Source organism: Stegodyphus dumicola, chromosome 12 (assembly GCF_044657685.1).
Source record: "Stegodyphus dumicola isolate Sdum_Otavi_A_Nest chromosome 12, ASM4465768v1".
In the NCBI taxonomy this organism is placed as follows: domain Eukaryota; kingdom Metazoa; phylum Arthropoda; class Arachnida; order Araneae; family Eresidae; genus Stegodyphus; species Stegodyphus dumicola.
In genome coordinates this window covers 45,383,419-45,404,700 of record NC_140779.1, presented here as the reverse complement: position 1 = coordinate 45,404,700, position 21,282 = coordinate 45,383,419, and the positions used below count along the sequence as shown (strand labels likewise).

The window sequence follows — 21,282 nt, the reverse complement described above, 5'->3', positions numbered from 1 at the left end:
GGTTATCATTAGAGCATGAATATTTTCAGATACCTAAACTGGACCAAACTATTGGAGAAGAAGGTTTTGAGGACTTAGCTCAGGCAGATATTGAAGAAATAATGGCTGATGAAGAACTAAATGAGGATGAGTTAGTTAACATGAAACAAATAAACATGACGAAGAGAATGATTCTAATGAAGAGCAATCTGAACCAGTTGCGTTCACAACAAGAGTCATCAGAGTAGGACTTGAATTGGGAAGAAGTTAATAATTTTTTACAATATGACACGAATGTTGAACAAGCTCCCTGATTCCAATGGAAGCTTAGTAAGTGTTTAAATCAATATGAGGAGGTTTACAAAGATTTAGGGGAAAAAATCTAGGTAATTGTTAATTATGGATTTCACTACAAAGTCTTGTTGATATGAGATATTCCCTAATTCATAAGCTGTTGAAGCAGAATCTAAAATAAAGAATGCTCAAGTGATGAACGTGACATCATACCAATCAAGAAGAAAATATTAATAGTTCATGAAAGTGATGGCAGTGATTAAACTTATAATAATTTTTTGAATGACCTTATATATTCCTAATGTAAAATAAATTAAATATGTACTTCTATTGCCTACATATATTTGTTATTTTATGAACAGAGTATAACTTTATTTATTTTAAGATGTCTTACTTTTGCTTTATGTAAATAAATAACTAAATTATGCACATTTAGCGTTATTTTTTGTTTTTGTTTGTTATTTAGCAGTTTTACATAGCAAAATCAAACATTTTGATTTACACAGTTTTCCACAAAACCTATCTTCCATGCAAATCAAAGGATAGGTAAAATTATATATTTTACAATAGCTTACAGATTTATACATATGCAACAGATTTATACTAACCTACAGCATATGCAAGTGTACGACACAAGACGAGCTCCACCTATATAGTAACAATAGTGCTGAAAAATGCTGAAATAAGAAATACAAGTTATTATAAAATTTATTTAAAATAAATACAGGTTGCGGCAGAAAGAGCTTCCTGATTTGGGAGGAGCATAGCTACGATTCAGGAGGAATAATAATAATGACTTAACTGTTCCACAGTAGACTCATAGCTATGCTGTTCCACAGTAGACTTACAGCTTGATCAAGAGAACATCACACTTTCATTGTACAGTTGACGGAAGATGGAGATACCATCATTCTACTAAGAGGTTAGGTGGCAGAATGATAGTGTTTCCATCTCCCATCAACTGTACACTGAAATTGTTCTTCTGACTAAGCTATAAGTACCTACTTTGCACTCAGCCAACTGGAGCCTGTTCCTGATAACAACAACAAATTACAATAACAAACTGAGTATTCAACTTTACAGGAAGTTATTTCCGTCATGCCCAAAACGACACTTCTGAACAACTACTGAGAAAGGCTCAATCAATGAAGGCTATCATTTGAGAGATTTTTTTTTAATTGCATTCATTATATGTACATTCAAAGAATAAGAAGAAAAATTTAACATCTTATTTAGCTTGAATTTTATCAGCTTTCCAAATCAAGAGAAAATTTTAATGCCATATTTGGCTTGGACTTTATCAACTTTTTAAATCGGGGAGTTCTTTCTTCCATTATCCTGTATTATTTAAAAGAATGAACTGAAACCTCCAAAAAATTATCAACTACAATTCTAGATGATTTTGATCTTCTGTACAGGTGATCCTCTTAGAAAGGTCATGTTCAGTATTATTGTTTATGCTCTCAAAATTACTGGTTATTTCAAGGTGGTCATGTATGGGAGATTTTACTGTAGCTCACTTAAGTAACTGTATTGCAATAACATCAATTTTTACATAAAAATTTCAAGAAAAAATTAAGAAAATGGTACGAAAATAAAAGATACCGTACGAAAATAAAAGATAAAAAATTTTTCTGGTTAAAAATTCAATATATATTGTAAAAAAAAATGTTTTTTAAATGTTTATTCATCATTACCATTTTTTCTGGAAAGCATATACCTATTCACATAATAAGCATACAGATACAATTACTAGCCGTAGTTAACAGAGCAATTTCTCACAGTTACAGAAATCCACAGCAAATTGCTATATAATTTATATTTCCCAGAAATTCAGTGCATAAAGCAGTCTGAAATCATTGACATCTAAATGAGAGGCTTAAAAAATATTATCTCAGTTTTTAACATTTAGCTGCATGCCATTTAATTTCTCTCAACTAATTAAACAGTTAGCATTTTAGGTTTTTAACTACTACGTAATGTACAAGCTTTTCACGAGTATTTTTTTTCCAGTCAAAATCTGTTCAAGTTCTCTGTAGAAAATTCTGGCTACATATTACTGGTTATATATTAATAATGTAGTACATGAAAAGTATCAAAATATAAGAATGGGCAAGTAATGTCGATGCCCACAATTTTCTGTACTGAACTTTATTTTTTACAACAGCATAAAATATGCTGAATGGTTATGAAAATGCCAGTTTATTATATTTTTAAGTTCCAGTATATCTCTTAGGTAGTTAAGAAATAATATCCTCAGAGACAAAAATTGTATATTTTCGGGTATGGTGATTCAGATGACATTGCACTGGAAATTTTTAAACCATTATTATCCATAAAAAATTTATAAATTAAAAAAGAAAGGTTGAAGTAAATTCCTAAGATTTGTTTTACTGTTATTAATCCAAAACTTCATTATGCAAAAATACCATAAATAGTAAGATATTTAGAATAACAATTTTTTAATGAGGTTTAACAAGACCCTCTGATAACTTTTATAAGAAGGCTAAAGAATAAACAAAGTAAACCTACAGTTTGCATTCATCTGGGGGTGAATGTAAGAGCAATTTCATGAAAAACATCTGCCTTGACTCAATTGTGCAATTTCTCACATCTGTATCATTTTGCTAAGGTCACACATATCTGCTACAATTTCTGAAACTACTAAAGTGGGGGAATCACTTTCCATAACACATTATTATTTTGTAACTTGGCAACTAATTTGCTGCATAGGAAGGCAGCAATTCTTGAATGACTTTATTAACAGTTTATTATTATTTAAATAATAAACAAATTTGTTTAATGTGAAACATAATACATGTTATGCCTTCATTTTTGCTTTTTTGCATTCTGCTTTTAATGCATACATTTTTTCTATCACAAAACAGCTAATTCAGCAATTTCTAAATAGTCTTTTCTTTGTTTTTTAAAGACAACAGACTCGCACTTTAAAACTTTTGTCTTTTCGACCACACACTAATAGAAATAAATAAGCCAGAATATCTAAACAATCACTCTTACAACTATATTAATAAAACAGATTTAGAACTAAACCATGGTTTTTAATAAAAATTTCATTGCTGATTTACAGCAATAATTTGGTGCTTTGACTAAAGATGTGATTTTATGGTAATATACACCATTTTGTAGAAGCTTGAATTTAAGGGAAAAGGGAATCCAATTTGGATTTGGCATGAGATTATCAAGCATTATTTCCCCTGAAGCATAAATTTGTAGAACATCTAGTAAAAGAATGCAAAGTGCAGCTATAATTATACATATAATAGTATTATCTCATTTGTCTTAAGAATCCTAAATTGGTTTAATTAAATAATATTAAGTACACACATAAACATAAAGATTTGTTAATCTGATTTGCATCCTCATTTGAAAATAAATATATGATTTTTTACATAACTAATATGATTTCAGATGAGTTTAACTCTTCACTTTTTAAAAGCGATACTAATACTTTTTAAAGGCGATACTAAATACTATGTGACAAAGAAAAATATGTGAATTTTAGAATGTTCCCCAATTGTTACAGAAAGCATCTTTTACCAATGATATGGCTTCATCTGGATAGAATTCATTTCAGTTGACCTAATGACTAACTGTCCTATTAAGACACAAGCTGGTTTTCCCAAACTTTATGCCTTGTAACATTTCTTTTTGGAGATAATTTAATGTTGTTTTCATGACATATTTTCTCATAATCTGATAATTCCAAAAATAGCATTGCTATTGCTTGGCAACATTAAAAAAAGGATACACTGAAAGAGATATGTGAAGAATTTGACACACTCTTCTTTTACTTACAGTTGAGTTAGAATACTTATAAATAAAAATCACACAATTTTCATATCATTTCATGTATTATTTTCAGGTTCGTAAATTTCCAAAATACAGCAATATAAAATTGGGTCAATCACTTTGAATACCTTTCTATATATATATATATATATATATATATATATATCGAATGATGAGAAATAAATTAATGAGATATTTTCAAGTTTCAATATAAGAATGGATGTTTTACCTTTCTAACTGATATTCTTTCATGCCAATTCTAATGTGTCTCATAACCTGTTTTTAATAAAATATTTCTATATATAGATGTAATATAAAAAATATAAATTAGCAATATTTTAAAACATACAATTATATTTATAACACAGATAAAATAATGCATACAGCTAAGAAGCAAGTGAAAATAAACACCAGAAAATGAAATCATAAAAACATACTTCTTTATGAGCTTCACTACTTATTCTGTTGGTGTAACGAAGGATTTCAATTTCAAGGGGAGTTTTAATCACACGACTAAAATTTAACAAAATAATTTTTGAGCTAAACCTTTATATATTTCACATATTTTATAACTACACTACATGTTCAAAAAATACACAAATGTAACAAAAATTTAATTAGAATCGAAACTGGATTTTCATTTGGCTTTAATTTCAAATAAAATGACTCTGCATGTACCAAGACAAATAGAACAATTTCAAAACTCATAACTGCCAAAACAGGCAGTAGAAGATAGACTATACACATTATGTACAAACTAACAATTTTTCCATTTTCCTCTATATTAGGAAGTTGGGTAACATCTCTTAGAACATCAGAATTAGTTCTTACTCATTGCCGGTAGCATATGCCTGTAGAAAATACATTTTCTAATACCTTTCTTTTCACGTTATGTCATGCTGATGCAGCTCTGAAATTGCTAACAATATTGTGTGACAAAGTTTTGCAGGAACATTGAGGAAAATGTAACTCAAAAAAGAGAGCACACTTTATCAAGGGCGCAAGTTTTTAGGTGCCACAAATCTCTGAAGATGACAATTGCTCTGGAAGACTTTACATACCCAAATTGGAAGAAAGCATTAAGAGTAAGAAATCTCTATTACTCAGACCATCTATTGATAAAGAGGATGATTAGAAGTGAATTAAACCATTTTAAGCTGCATGAAATTTTAATTAAAGAATTTGGTGGGGAAAAGGTGTAAGTCAGACTGGTTGTAGAAAACTCTAAATTTAAGCAGACAGGAATTTCAAAAATTTGTGCTTTCTGGAAGGAATGCAAAATGACAGGAATTTCCTCAAAGAAACAAAGTTATAATTTAATAACTAGATATCTAGATTTACAATACGATCCAGAAGTGAAACAACAAAGTTTGGAATAGCATACTATAGCTCAGCTGCTCTAAAACAGCAAAGTTGAGCAAATCTAATATAAAATTAATGCCGATTAGCTTTTATGACACAAAAGAACTATTCAAATGGAACTCATGCTTCAAAGACAAACAGAGAATGTTTACTACTGTGAGGTTCTCAAAAGAATCTGAATAAAAGTTGCTCCTGTTCAGTCAAGAATGAGGCATCTGGATGATACACACCCTAATAATGTCTTTGCACGTGCCCATTACAGTCATTTCAGTAGTTCAGAAACCTCCTATTCTCCAGATCTGAATCCATGTGGTTTTTATTCCTCCAGACTGAAAATTCATTAGAAATGTTGCCATTTCAGTAGTGTGGATAGCATCCATAAAACTCTAATGAATAAGTTGAAAGTGATGTCTTCAGCAGGATATAATTCCTAAAGGAGCTATTTTCAAAACGATACCACTAATTTGAAGCTTATAAATACATGGTACGTTTCATAAAACTGATCTCATAATTTTTTTTCTGTCATACCTTGCACTTCTTAGGCATGTAATAACTATTTTTCTAGGAAAAAAAGAAAGTCCAGCTGTGCTGTTTACTACCACATACAGAGAGAGGCTTTCGGTTTGAAATTAAAGCTAAACAAAGGATGAAAAATATCAAGTTTTAACAACCTATATCAATTTCAGGAAAATATTCAAATGGCTACTACAACAAAAGACAATGAAAATTATGTAAAATTCCTGACAGAAAAAACATATTTTGTATTTTTTATGCTTTAAATCTGAATAGAATCAAGTACAATGCTTTTAATTTAGTAGAAGATAATCATAAATGAGAAATTATTAATTGAACTTAAATTTATATATATACATGTAAGATAAAAATGTATGAATCAGAATTATAATATAACTATATAAACATAAATTCTTCCTCTCTATTCTAAAATCGTAATAACTTATCTGCATTGCATCGTTCAAATTAATCATGCGATCTTACGTAACAGTTAATACCAGATGCCTCTTGATGATTAATCACCGAATTGTAAACCAAAACTTTTCTCTTTGCGTGCTTCCATCTTTCATAACTACGCACTTCAGCTTTTTCAACAGCTAAAAAATTATTACATTCATGTGAATCTAGCTCAGGAACTAAATTATTTAATGTGCTGCGGATTCTGTAGTTTTCATTTCAACTTTGGTTAAAATTTCTGCAATTTGTTTTGAGAAAATCTGAAATTCTTGTTCATTAATTTTTCTAATTTTTCATAATTATGTATGAGCAAATTAAGTAATTAATTTTAAGCTATTTAAATTATTCATAGGGAAGGATATTAAGATAAGTTTTTATGTTTTTGAAATTTTGTTGAGAATTTTGAATACGAATTTTATAATTATTCTAAAAATAAAGATGTTAAAAATAAGTGAAATTAGTACAGATAAGTAATATGAAATTATGGTAAATGCATGTTAAAATTTATGGGTTATTGTGTGTTAAGTATAGCATGATGAGGGTGTACTGGTTCTTTCAACAGAGGCCTGTAATTACCTCTGTACAGTTGTTCCTTTTACCCTCTTCATGCAAGATAATGTTGGAGGCTCTCATTTTATGAATAAGTTATTTGATTAACTTCATCTGGAAAAAGTCATCTGCTATAAATTAAAATAAAGATATGCTTGCTGTTAAAAGTGAAAAGTCCTGAGTCGTTATTTTACTCCGTGTTTCAATCACCCCAGCTTCGTTAACCATCTGCCAGAATGTGTAATGGAATAGCCTCACCATTCGCCCACGATGTGTTGGAATAACTGAAAACATTACAGTTATTAATTAGTCCGGCAGGATAGTTTCCTGCAGCCTGAAACCTCAATGGAAAATTCAATTCAGCTCTTCAAATGATTGTTTTGTGATAAATCCAAGATAATGTGAAAGAAGTGAATCATAAAGTTTGTTTTTTCAGTGTTTAAAAAATAACAGATCATTCTTCTGCTGTGGTGTTTTGCTAGTGCTTCAAAAAATAATCTCGTGTAGTGTTTACAGATTGAAAGTAATCTCTCGATAAAATGAGAAGTTCGAATGCCTAGTGAAAAGTAAATCATCAGTGAATTACCGTTTAGGAATTAAGCATTACAGCGGGTTCAAGGTCGATCCGAGTTAGTGTTTGCAAGTATGTGCGACAGAAAATTATTTGCACTTCCGCTTTTTCAACAGCTAAAAAATTATTACATTCGTGTGAATCTAGCTCAGGAACTAAATTATTTAATGTGCTGCGGATTCTGTAGTTTTCATTTCAACTTTGGTTAAAATTTCTGCAATTTGTTTTGAGAAAATCTGAAATTCTTGTTCATTAATTTTTCTAATTTTTCATAATTATGTGTGAGCAAATTAAGTAATTAATTTTAAGCTATTTAAATTATTCATAGGGAAGGATATTAAGATAAGTTTTTATGTTTTTGAAATTTTGTTGAGAATTTTGAATACGAATTTTATAATTATTCTAAAAATAAAGATATTAAAAATAAGCGAAATTAGTACAGATAAGTAATATGAAATTATGGTAAATGCATGTTAAAATTTATGGGTTATTGTGTGTTAAGTATAGCATAATGAGGGTGTACTGGTTCTTTCAACAGAGGCCTGTGATTACCTCTGTACAGTTGTTCCTTTTACCCTCTTCATGCAAGATAATGATGGAGGCTCTCATTTTATGAATGCATGTAAATTTTTTATATTATTATTATTATTATTATTATATATATATATATATTTATTATGGAATGTATTAGTGCAGTTCTCAAAGGCCAGTTACCTTAATGCAAGGAACGGAGGCCTTTTCAAGTAACTGCCTAGGCACCCTGGGCCACCAGTGCATAGAACACACTGGTTAGCTCAAGAGGACAGCCCTATTGATGGATATGTTTGTTTAGAAGTATTGCGAGGCTTCCAGTTAGGTAAAATCAGGAATTGTAAATGAAAGATGATAACAGTGAGACCATAAATTCTGAAAATCTTAATCCCGTTATTTATAATGTTAAATTATAATTTATCAGTATAGAAATAGGTATCATAAATATTTATGTGCATTACATTTAATTATAAGTAATGGTTATGTAAAAGTATATTTTGTGATATTCTGTAATAACAAGAACCTTCCCTGAAGAATTATGATTATGTGAACTCTCAAACAAAAAGACTTTTGGACTGAAATGGTGAAAAATTCAATAGGACTCTAAAAATTAAAAATTTATTTAAAAAAAATTGCTATTTATAAATTATACTTAAGAAAAATTTTTTTTTATTATTTATGGTTTTTTTTTTTTTTTTTTTTTTAAACATTTGCTAGTGCTTTAACTCTTTCTCTTTAAGAAGGCTTCTCTGTCGCTACGCCTTTTTCTTTTTGAAGGGGGGAATATGTAAGATAAAAATGTATGAATCAGAATTATAATATAACTATATAAACATAAATTCTTCCTCTCCATTCTAAAATCGTAATAACTTATCTGCATTGCATCATTCAAATTAATCATGCGATCTTACGTAACCGTTAATACCAGATGCCTCTTGACGATTAATCACCGAATTGTAAACCAAAACTTTTCTCTTCGCGTGCTTCCATCTTTCATAACTACGCGCTTCAGCTTTTGTTCTCTACTCTGCTAATATGTAATTTCGCTGGCTTGCTTTCTATCCCAACAATATCAAAAATGTAAATCTTCTGTGGAAAAGCACGACTAGAGTGCCAAGTGATTGTGTGGCCACAAATATCAATTGGAAATAAAAATGGAATTAAAATCGCTTCTACTGCCAAGTTTTATTTACGAAGTCAACACATTAGCTTACGACGCAGATTACTTCCTCTTCAATATAGGATAACTACGCATCTATCTTTCCTTGTGCTTTTAATATTACATACATATATACAGTAATAAATAAAATATACAAATTAAACATATGTATAAAAATATAATATGTACTGAGTGACTTTAATAATTAATAATCTTAATTTTTAAGTTTCCAAACTCTTGTTTACGTTTGTGCATGTGTGTGTGTGTGTAAGAAAGAGACAGATAGAAATTTAGGGCGTGATGCAAATGATAATAAAGCTTAAAAGATGGCATAAAAAGCATAAAAGGAGGAAGCATTCAATGAAAATGTAGTTGTGCTACTTTTACATATCATATTTATTTAAGCATAATTTGTAAAAAATTATGAATATATTTAAACAAGTGTCAAGATAAGGCCTCAACTGTTCAACAATACAAAGTATATGGTTTCACATATTTACAGCATGATAGCTGGTAATAAAGAAAGGCGGCAGATTTCATGCTGACTGGAAACAGGAAAGCATGGTAGGAGTGTAATCTGGTACTTCTTAACAGATGGAGATATTAATTACTATTGATCATTATGAGTTAGTTTAAATACCACAGCATAAAAGACTTCAGTTTTACTTTCACAGTAACGTTAGTACATGCATCACTTATGTTGCATACAAATCATGTCATAACTATTAATTCTGAAAGAACATATTCCAGAAAGATTAAGCATTTTCCACTTTTTAAAGACAGACAAGAGAAACAAATAAATAAAAAAGGAGACTTAAAGGATGTTAGAAATTAAAGTTAGAATTTTATCTTATCAATATAATTAAAATTCTCTTACCATTCTGTTATTACAGGATATAAAATTCTATTATCCACTTTGAAACTAAAAATAAAAATTTATACATAGCTATAAGTTTGATGAAAATTCGTGAGGTTTATAAACAAAAGATTAAATTATTAAAAATTGGCTGTACTCGTGTAATTACAGAGTAAAGTGGAAGAAAAAACATTTTACAGGGAAGAAATTTCATATAAAAATATTGTACTCAATATTACACAGTGAAAATTTTACTCATTATTACACAATGAAAAATCACACTATTATATTTCTGGTTAATTTTCTATGAAAACATAATTGAAATTTTCAAGTTCTTTAAACTCATAATTTCAAATAAGAATAAATTATTGTTGCATCCAGATAAGAACAAATTACAGTACAAACAAGATAAAAAGTTCTGTAAGAGATCTGATTTTTGAAATTGCAAAATAAGACTCAAAATATTAACAAATATTTTTTCTGGATATGAAGTCAGACTTTATTACACTTTACTGTTTAATTTCATGATGCAAAGAATACCTATTTTTATGAAACTTTACAATTGTTTGATATTTCAAAACTATTTAAATAAAAATTTCCTTTTAAAATCTTTAATTTCTTTGATTAATTTACAAAAATTATTTCTCAAAGTTTGTCAGAGCATTCCAATATGCTTCCACAGCTGGGCGTCCCACCTATGCACATATGCATCTTAAACTGAAACAATTTTTAAACATTAGATGGTGCTTAGGTGCATTACTTTTGAAATGAAAATTTTTTTAGGATCCTGACCTTCAGTTTGTTCATATTCTGCCCAACTTTTGATATTTTGTCCACATGATATAAACATTAATGTTTCTGATATCTCTCTGAATACTTACACTCATTACATTTTTTTTTAATACTAAGTAGGCTCTTTTAGGGCTTTTCAGTTCTGTTACAATTTCTGCTGCTTTCAGATATATTTCACATACTTCCTTTTTTATTTCAGGTAAGAAAGTATTATTTATCAGAGTATGAGACTACTCACATAATAAATGAGCCAATTAGTGACAACCATTCAATGCTTTGTAGATCATGCAATGTAGGACTTTGCATTTCACCATGCTTCGAAATTTACCACAGCTTTAATTTTAAATGTTATTAATGCTTCTTGTAAATAGTCTTTGTTGTATTTTCATATTAATTTTAAAATTTATTAATGCATTTTGTCAATAAGCTTTGGAATAATTTGAATAGTATTTGAAAAATTATTTCTCAAGGTAAGCAAATTGTTTTTACATATTTTCATGTAAATTAAAAGGAAAAGATAATTAGATTTTAATTTTAACATACATGACAGCTTAAGTAATAATCCAATATGGTATGCAAAACTATGATGTTAGGGTTAGTGATGTAAAACCCTTGTCCTGTGAGACAATTCCTTTTGCCTTCCCTTCATTCCGAGGTAATTTTTTGAAGGCATGCGACTATGAAAGGATTAAAAAAGAATTTATACGCATGTGGTATAAAACATAACATACACTTTATTGCTATGCCAAGTATTTTTAATGATGGTTTCAATATTACCCTCTCTCATTACATCTGTGAATTTCTTCAATACTTTAGAGAAATAGTTTCCCCACTCCTCTGCATGCAAAAAACAGGTATATTGCTGATATATGTGTATATATTTTTGCTGAAAAAATTCTCATTACTTACTATGCAAGATAAGCAATGGCATAGTATTACAGAATGTACTTTTGGCCCTTTCAGTGATAATGTTTGATTTAAGTAAATGCATGTCTTAAGAAGAAAGAGATCAATTTTCATTACAGTAAATTTTAATATTCTAAACATTTTAAGTAAATGCATGTCTTGAAGAAAATTTTAATAAGTTATAATTTTTATTTAAATGAAAAAATGAAGCTATACAACACCCTTCTTATACAGAAAGAAAAAATAAGTATACTCAGAAACAGTTAAAAATTTTTAAGCTTTTCTGAAATAGATTCCATTCTTAACTCTCTGATATAACATTCTTTAATTAATGCAACAGAAATTCTTGTACATATCAGCATTAATAATACCAGATCTATACATTTTCACTACAAGCTACACAAATTTATTAATCTTCTGTATCCCATCCTGAGGTCATATACACTGCCTCAGTACTGTACTGTGACTGTCTCCACCCTAGCAGCATAAAATACATGAGCCCAATTTATACTATGCAAAAAGAACAGATTATGCTATCCTAGATAAAGGGGCTTCAGCCATCTGAGTAGGTGGCATGATGAACAGAATTTTTAATGATTTCATTTGCTCCACACACTTCATAGTGTGTCCGGCAGATAAATCCTAGCACCCATTGATTTTGTCTAGTTTTAAGTTGGAAGGAAAATTTTAATCTCCCACAGGGAATACATGGTGTAGCTGTTTAATACTATTCCTCAGGGTGCTCCTGCCTAATACAAAGAGCTGATTAAGGTTGAGTATGTACAGTTGCATTTATTTGCAGGAGTGGTGTACAAAACTTGATTGATGTTTTGTATATGCTTACTACCGTTTAAATTGCCATTCATACTTTCTACTAAAATTAAAACAGAAACATGATTCTTTCTATCAGTAGCCTAAATTTATTCTAAAAAGTTAAACAGAAAATATGAGAAGGGGTAGAATATTACTTTCCAATGCCTTCAAACACAGCTTCATGAGTTTCTTTACCGCTATCAGAATTCCTTCCATTCTAAGCCAAAAGAAAATAATAATTATACCATCATTTAACAAGGCATTTAATGATGAATATCAATTAGTATTCTATTAATCCTTATCTTTAAATAATAAAAATATTTATTTTTATTAAATCTAAATATTTATTTTATTAAATCTAAATAAGCTTTCACTGAAGGGGGAAAATACAAACTTTTGAAATAATATACTTATAATCTTGAAATAAAAGTAATCAGCAAATATGGATATCGAAAATCAGTATTTAAGAAACCTGATCTTAGATGCTGAAATAAGTTTTAACACATTTATTACAAATAAAGACGGATTTAAAATAATTGAGCAAACAAATGAAATTCTGTATCATTTTATTATTTTTTAAAGAAAAAAAAATTGATCAATATAGGATGTACTGCTGAATAATGGTTATATGTATATATATGAAATAATAATAAGCACAGGGAAAAGCCAGAACACTGTCGATGTGTGCTTAGATCCATACTGAAGAAGAATTTTGATTGCGTATGATGCTAATAATGTTAACTTGGTAATATCTAAAGAACTTGGCAGTTGAGGCGATTTTAATTGCATTTTTATTTCCAATTGATATTTGCGGCCACAATCATTCGGCACTATAGTCGTGCCTTTCCAGAGAAGATTTACATTTTTGTTATTGTTGAGATAGAAAGTAAGCCAGCAAAATAACATGTTAGCACAGTAGACAGCAAAGCTGAAGTGCATAGTTATGCAAGATGGAAGCACGCAAAGAGAAAAGTTTTGGTTTGCAATTTGGTGATTGGTCAAGAGACATCTGCATTAATGGTTATGTAAGATCGCATGATTAATTTGAATGATGCCGTTTAGCACTATTTTTAGGACAAATAGATGAAGTTCCCAAATGAAATAGAAAATAAAAAAAGTTATAGTGAATTAAATTTAGAAGTTCGCTTTCACATATTGAAATTTGTGGCTACAATCACTTGGCACTCTAGTCGTGCCTTTCCATAGAAGATTTACATTTTTGATATTGTTGAAATAGAAAGCAAGCCAGCGAAATTACATGTTAGCACAGTAGACAGCAAAGCTGAAGTGTGTAGTTATGCAAGATGGAAGCACGTGAAGAGAAAACTTTTGGTTTGCAATTTGGTGATTGGTCAAGAGGCATCTGCATTAATGATTACGTAAGATCGCATGATTAATTTGAATGATGCAGTTTAGACTTAAATGCTATTTTTAGGGCAGATAGATGAAGTTCCCAAATAAACTAGAATATAAAAGAGGTTACAGTGAATTAAATTTAGAAGTTTGCTTTCATATTTTTTATTTTTCACATATATGATAATTTAATGCATAGTAGGAATCGGATACTTTTACACCTTCAATCTTAGACGGCTGAGTAGAAAGATGAAAAGACGACACTGACAAAAATGAATTTTGAAACTCAAATGTAATGTATCCAACTGCATAAACATCACGGTATATACCAAGATTTTAGGTCAATAATTGCAGTTCAAACACTTCTCTCGCAGCAATGGCCAATAACAATAGCCTTTGACCCAATGCTGCCATCACCCCCAAAGAAGGGGTGCACTCCTTGGGCTTTCCCAACTTTTATTTCCACGCATATAAAATCATCTTAGTACACTTTACCAAATCATAATGAGATACAATAATTTTTATAGACACTGGTTTTTAAAAGAAATGACGTAGGCATTTAAGCAAGGTAAAGTAGTGTGGTGTTGGCAGAACAGAAGTTAGGGAAAGGCAGAATGACGTAGTTATTGTGCCAAGAGTATTGATACTAAGCATGACCTTCGAGAAAAAGATCTTACAGCTTAGTGACATCAGCCTAAGGAGTGCACCCCTTATTAGGGGGGTGACGACAGCACTGGGTCAAAGGCTAGTGGCCATTGCTGAGAGAGAAGTGTTTGAACTGCAATTATTGACCTAAAATCTTGGTATATACCGTAATGTTTATGCAGTTGGATACATTACATTGGAGTTTTTTGGCAATTTGTAGGTTGTTCCAGAAACAGTACGATGTCTTACATGTGTTCAGTGCCTCAATGTAAAGGACATTCCAAAGCTGGACCTAAAGTACATATTTTAGCTCTTCCTAATGATCCAGATCTGAAAGAAAAGTGGAAAGGTGCAATAAAACGAAAGGACTTTAATTCCAACTAAAAACAGAAGGGTGAACTTTCATTACAGTGATTTTATTACTATTAAAAGAAAAAATTAAATAGATTAAATATTCAATATGTTTAAAACGTCTGTTTTTAAAGGAAAACTGGAAAACTAGTGTAAAACATAAAGTAAACAATAACTAGTATAAAATGTAAAATTGAACAATAAATCATTGTAATGTAAATAATCAGTAGAGTAAGTTTTTGTTTCCTGTAATTTGTCTGAAAGTGAATTGTATAATTTTGTTAATAAATGCATGTTGTTTCATAAATTGCATGTGAGTATTCTGATGGTTATCTAAGTGCATAATACTACAGGATTATTTAATGTATAGTAAATTTTGTTTCATATATTGCAGAAATGCTTGTGCATTATGACTATATCGCACTATATTAATCATATAGAATTAAAAGTTCAGTAGAAAATTCAGTGCTCAACTATACAGTAAGAATCAAGAAAGTACACACAACTGGAACTTAAAATAGCATTTGTAATATATAATTTATTTCAGTTTTATTTTTAATGTACTTGTCACGATAGTTTTTAAGATTTAACAGCAATAATGTTTCTCATTTAAAAATTCAAAATTGTGTGTTTATAATATTTTAAAGGGACACATTACCTTTTCACCTTTTTTTTGTCACATTTTCAAATTTATTGTGAAAATTGTAATTAATATTATATTAAGAAATATCTAAACAAGACTTGGAAAAAAATATTGTTACACCAGTTGCTTATAAAACACAGAATTATCTTTTAAAAAAATTTTAAAAAACTGCTATTGCATTTTTTATATTAAACTTCATACGTTATCAAAATGTTAAATTTTTAAAGGACTACAGAGTATATGATGTTTCAAACGGAAAGACCATATACTCTATAACCAACATATATAGCAGACATATATACAATAGAAATATGCTGGGAGAATGAGGTACTTCTGCAAAGGATGTCCGGTATATTATACTATCATTGCACTTCCCTGATATGATATAGGCTCTAACACGTGCACTTCAATAACGAGATGTGGAAATCTTGGCTAACTACCTTGTAAATTTTAAAATGTAAAGCCAATTATGCTAGATCTGGCCAATTATGCTAGATTGTCTCCTTTCCTCCATAATGATGGCAATTTAACAGTGGTCAGGTATGTTCATCAGATCTCAAAATCTGTGACAATTCCATTTATACCATTGAAAGCAATGTTATATTTCAATGGAACAAGCCATATCTACATTCAACAACATCTCAGAACAATGTCTACAAGACCATGCTACCACAGTCTTTCAAGATCTCTCAGGAACATAAAACGTTTAAGGATAAGCTCAACCATAACCTACAACAAACAACAGCTAATGTGGTGAGCATTACACCAAGATGTTGCAGCAAATACAGGGTTCGTACACATTTCTGCACACGGAAAATAAGTACTTTTAAGGACTTTTAAGGACCATTCAAGAAAAAATTAAGGATCTATAAGAAAATGGGAAATGAATAAATTCAAAATATTATATTTAAAATAATATTTAAATATAATATTTAAAAATATTATCTATGCTGAACTTCACTTTTGTAATACCATCCTAAAAATAAAATAGATCCATAGGTAGGATGCGTTAGTATTAAATATAATTATTAGTAAGTTTGAGAATAAAATAAAGTTTATGAAATCTATCATTAAATATTTTACTCATACTAACTGGACATATTTGAAAGAAGATAAGTGACATTTTATTTAGCTTTTACTAACAGTTAGCTTTGATTTTTTTTAATGTCTCATTTTGTCACATACTTACACACTCTATGAGTTTAGTAAACAGTAAGTAGATTTTATGTCAAGTAGCATAGGTTAAAGTGAGAAGTAAAATCACAATCAGCATGATTCAAAACAAAAGACTGGCTGTTGTCGCCGCTCCCGGTTGCCTAGGAGAGACCTGATGATCAGAACAAACCTTAAGGCCTGATGTAAGCACGGTTCGCAATATTGAAAGTTAGCTGAGGTCTGTCTGACGCAGTTAGTGTCGTAGCTTCTTGTAGAGTTTCAGGGATTGTAACTCAGTTAATATAGTTTAAGGTCCTAATAATCCACTAAAGCACCAGAGGTGACAAGTTGTTGTGCATTATTTTAAGTCTTACTAGATGCGAAGAATAGGTTTTACATGAATTTTTACATTTTTGTGTTTTATCTTGTGGCCACGATAAAGGTTAATGAAAGGCAATAACTTGCTTTAAAATTCAGAGATAATCTTTAAAGGTAACCAGTTAGTTATACGTAATTAAATTGGATATTAGATAACCTTAGTCATTATGGATTTACATGGCCACTACTAAATTTTATTTATTTTTTAACAATATTTGTTAAAAAAGCCTTATTAAATCACAATCTAATAAAATTTCACAGTTTAAAATATATGTAATTTATGGCATTGATTCTTAAATGATATTAGGATAATTACACATTAAAAGCTACAAAATATTTATATTTTGTAGCAACAACACTCAACAAGATATTTATGCGTCTTTTTAAGTTGAAGTCTTCCCAGACATTTTGGCTAATTTATATCAATTTCCTTCTCTTTAAGCATCTTTTCTAACAGTTACAACTCTGTCTCAATACGCAAGACAATGTTGTCACTAGTTTCTACGTTTTGTATCTCCTAACCTGTCAACCTCTCCAAAATGTACCTATGAGGGTTTACTTGATCTGGTAAAAGTTAAATAGTCCAAAACCCTCTGGACTATGCTAAAAAAATCAATTACACCTCATGGTGATGTAATTAAACAAGAAGAATCAAATGCAAACTAAAAATATGGACTAGTCATCAATGACTATACAATTTAATTTCATTTTAAGCTGACTCAGTAACTCTAGTGTCATAACAAATTCAAATGTCGGCAGTGGTAATGTAAAGACGAATAATTGCAAATTATCAGGGCAGGCAGGAACTAATGCAGGGAGCAAGTGGAGGTCAGAAACACATTCTTGTCTTACACTCCAAAAACCTCAGTTTAAAAACTGTTTAAGTGATTTGCATTCTGGTGAGAAAATAGAAATGGGAAATTATATACTAAATGCATTTAGAATGTACAGAGAAATCTGCTAATTTTATAGTAATAGGAACATTCAGAAGAAATATGAAATATATATGGTAAGGTCTGGTTACAGAGCTTTTGAATTTATTCACACATCGAGCAACAAAATCTAGAAATGTCAAAACTTTTAGAATTTAGAACAGGGCATTGGAAGCAAAATTTACAAAGGCATCAAGCAGCACAATTTAGTGTGTATGATGCATTAAGACATATTAGATGAATCGTTTAAATTGTCAGTTTTCAATTTCTTTATTAATAAAAAAATTATTTTCTATAATTGCCTGTCCATATGATCAGATTAGAAGCATTTTTGATATTTTATGCTTGTGTCTAGTGAAAAATAAAGAAAATAAAGAGAAGATAAAAATGTTAAGAAAAAGATTTTAGTATCAGAACTAAAACATCCAACTATTATGTTTTTATTGCTTTTCCAGATGTTCTCCAAAAAGTATGAAATTATGTATTAATACCAAGGAGACATTTTTCATTTTGCCACATTTTTCTGGAATCTTTCAGAAAGTGGGTCAATAAATCTTGCCTTCAAATCTTTCTAAACTTTCCAAGATGCAATGTCTAAAATCCTAAAGAAAAATTACCCCTGCCAATTCGGTAACAGCAAAAAGCCAGAAATATTTTTTAAAAAATCGGATAAAAAATGTGTAAAATTAATTTTATAGAGAAAACTGACGCATATTCTGAGACAATTACATGAGGAAACTCTTACCAGGAAAAAGTTAAAAAGAAATTTTTAATTAATTACATAGCTATTTTGCTTTTGCTAAGAACCGTTTCGTAAATTGTGCTTTATAGCACAACCTTGCTTTTTTTTCTTATTTTTCACCCTTGCTTATTTTTCAGATTCAAAATATTGTATAAAAAGGGGTCAAAATGGAACTTTATAAAATGAGAGCAAAAATAAAACTGCTTTATTTTAATGTTATTTTTTAAATGTAATTACAATATATTACCAGCATTTTAATGAAACTTATCAATGTTACAATGTTTTAAAAAAATCGTCGAAAAATTCCCAGATCTCGGAATTAAAAATTTTCTATAGAAACTTATCTTAAAATCGCCAATGTTGATAAGTCGCCAAATTTACAGCAATTTAATAAAAGAATTCACATCCCCAAATGCGAAAAGTTGTTTAAGAGCTCTTCACTAGAAAAAATGAAATAAATTTGAATGCTTTATGTTTCATACTTGCTCAGAAATTCTATCCCACCCTTTATATTAAAAATGGAAACATATTATAACCCATGAGTGCATTCACCCATTCAAAAGATAACGATATTTGTCAGAGAATTGCCAACAATATTCCTCCAAAATGCTAATTCACACTCAAAATGGCAGTCGTAAAAACAGTCAGAAATCTTAGATGATTAAAAATTAAGGACCTTCTGACGATTTTGGCCGAAATTAAGGACTTTTAAGGACTCTTAAGGACTGTACGAACCCTGAAATATGCATGTTTCAAATATGATCATACAAATGAATTATGTACATAACATATAGTTCATAAAAATTTTAATTTTTAAGCTTGTTTATTATTCTGAAGGTATAATTTCTCAATTTTTTGTGCTACTTACAGCCTATAGGGATTAGACTGGTAAAGACATATATTACTTTAATTAATTTTCTGAGATTATTTTAAGTATTAAACCTTTTTAAGTGTTTTTGCTGGTTTAGAAACCAGGCTAATGTTTTTACTTCTTTTGTTGCACCAAGCCCTTGATGACGATGCTGGGAAAGATTTAAATTTCTTTTTTTCTTTTTTTGATTTTGGCATTTCCCACCCCCCACCTTACATGCAGTTTGCCACTGTGCTTCTGATTTTTTGTTTCTTACTCATGGTTTGTTCTCAATTGATGGTTTTTAAACTTATTATTTTAATTATAACTGCACAGATTTATTTTGCACATGTGAAAAATAGAAACAATGTGAAAATATATTACCAAAGTCAAAAGCGTTTCTGGTTGCAAAGCTAACAGAACCTTCGCAATCTAAATAAGATAAAAGTTATAAATTAGAAAATTAGCAAACAGTTACATGACTTATTGACATGAATATACATCAAAAGAGCAAAATTAAATTTACATAGCTAAAACTTACATCATAAACATAATGCACTTCATCAACACCATACCTTTCTTTATAATAATTCAAAGAGTGAAGCCTAAAATAAAAAAGCATAAAAAACATATATAAGGTTAAAACTACTGTAATTTAGCAATATTCTTTCAGTAATCAATTTTGATTTATTAATAATAAGAAATCTAGCTAAATTAATAAATAAACAAAAATTAAAAACTTGGAAAAATTATTTCCTCTGGAATTATTAGTTTGCAGAAGAGTCTACAATTTTCAGATGTCTTTAATTCCAATTAATATATCTTCCATTTTTAGTGATGTTTATATGGGGGAGGAGTGGGGAGTCCATCTTAGAATCAAAGAAATAAGGTATTGCACACCAGTAACTTTTATATGAGGAAGTCTAAGTTTTGATATTAGTATTTTAGAATCAAGTTGCAAGTTGGGAAAAGGTAAACTATCCTGCTAAAATAAATCATATCAAGTAATGCACACAACTCCTACAAAAAGATGTAACTGCACAGCCAGTACAATTTGATGAGACATGGCTATTAATCCTCCAAGTGTTCAAGGGTTTGGCTCTAAAACCCTAATGTTTGCAAAAAGGCCTGGGTAAGGGGTATTTCCTTGATTATAATTCCAAAATGACCTTCCAGTTTGTATATTGACTTCTTTTCTTAAAACACATCCTAGCTTAATTGTTTGGACATGTTTCAGAATGCATGGCTGTGTATTTAAAAGGCACCAGAAAAATATTGAGCATTATGTATTATATAATCTTGGCTGCTTGGAGGGTTAAGAATGTATTAGCCCCATAACATAGCTCTTCAGATTACCACAAAGTAATCACTACTTTGAACAAACAAACCTCCAAACCTGGTTTTTTACACACCTGAACCCTTTTATGAGCACAGTAACAGGAATTATTTAACCACACAAAAAAAAGCACCAATATGCAAAAGTCCGGCTTTCAACAGGCAAACACGCAATGACTAATAAGTATTTAGCACTGACACACAAGTAGGCTCCAATATCTATAATCGAGGATCTGCAGTACTTCCTACCTGATTTTGTTTACTTGAATATTTTGTAACAGCAAGAATGACTTTGATATGACAG

The 21,282-nt window shown here is 29.7% G+C and overlaps 1 protein-coding gene across 1 annotated transcript in view; it reads right to left on the bottom strand.

Annotated features, from left to right (window-relative positions):
* Window positions 1–21,282, bottom strand: part of Dip-C (dipeptidase C) — a 92,784-nt gene that overhangs the window by 30,635 nt on the left and 40,867 nt on the right. Inside the window, exons 4-10 of the mRNA XM_085827675.1 lie at window positions 20,185–20,248; window positions 20,028–20,075; window positions 12,750–12,811; window positions 10,105–10,149; window positions 4,524–4,599; window positions 4,316–4,362; window positions 882–950 (exon numbers count right to left, since the gene is read on the bottom strand). Of these exons, the coding sequence (XP_085683801.1) occupies window positions 882–950; window positions 4,316–4,362; window positions 4,524–4,599; window positions 10,105–10,149; window positions 12,750–12,811; window positions 20,028–20,075; window positions 20,185–20,248 (411 nt within the window). The remainder of the gene's footprint in view (window positions 1–881; window positions 951–4,315; window positions 4,363–4,523; window positions 4,600–10,104; window positions 10,150–12,749; window positions 12,812–20,027; window positions 20,076–20,184; window positions 20,249–21,282) is intronic.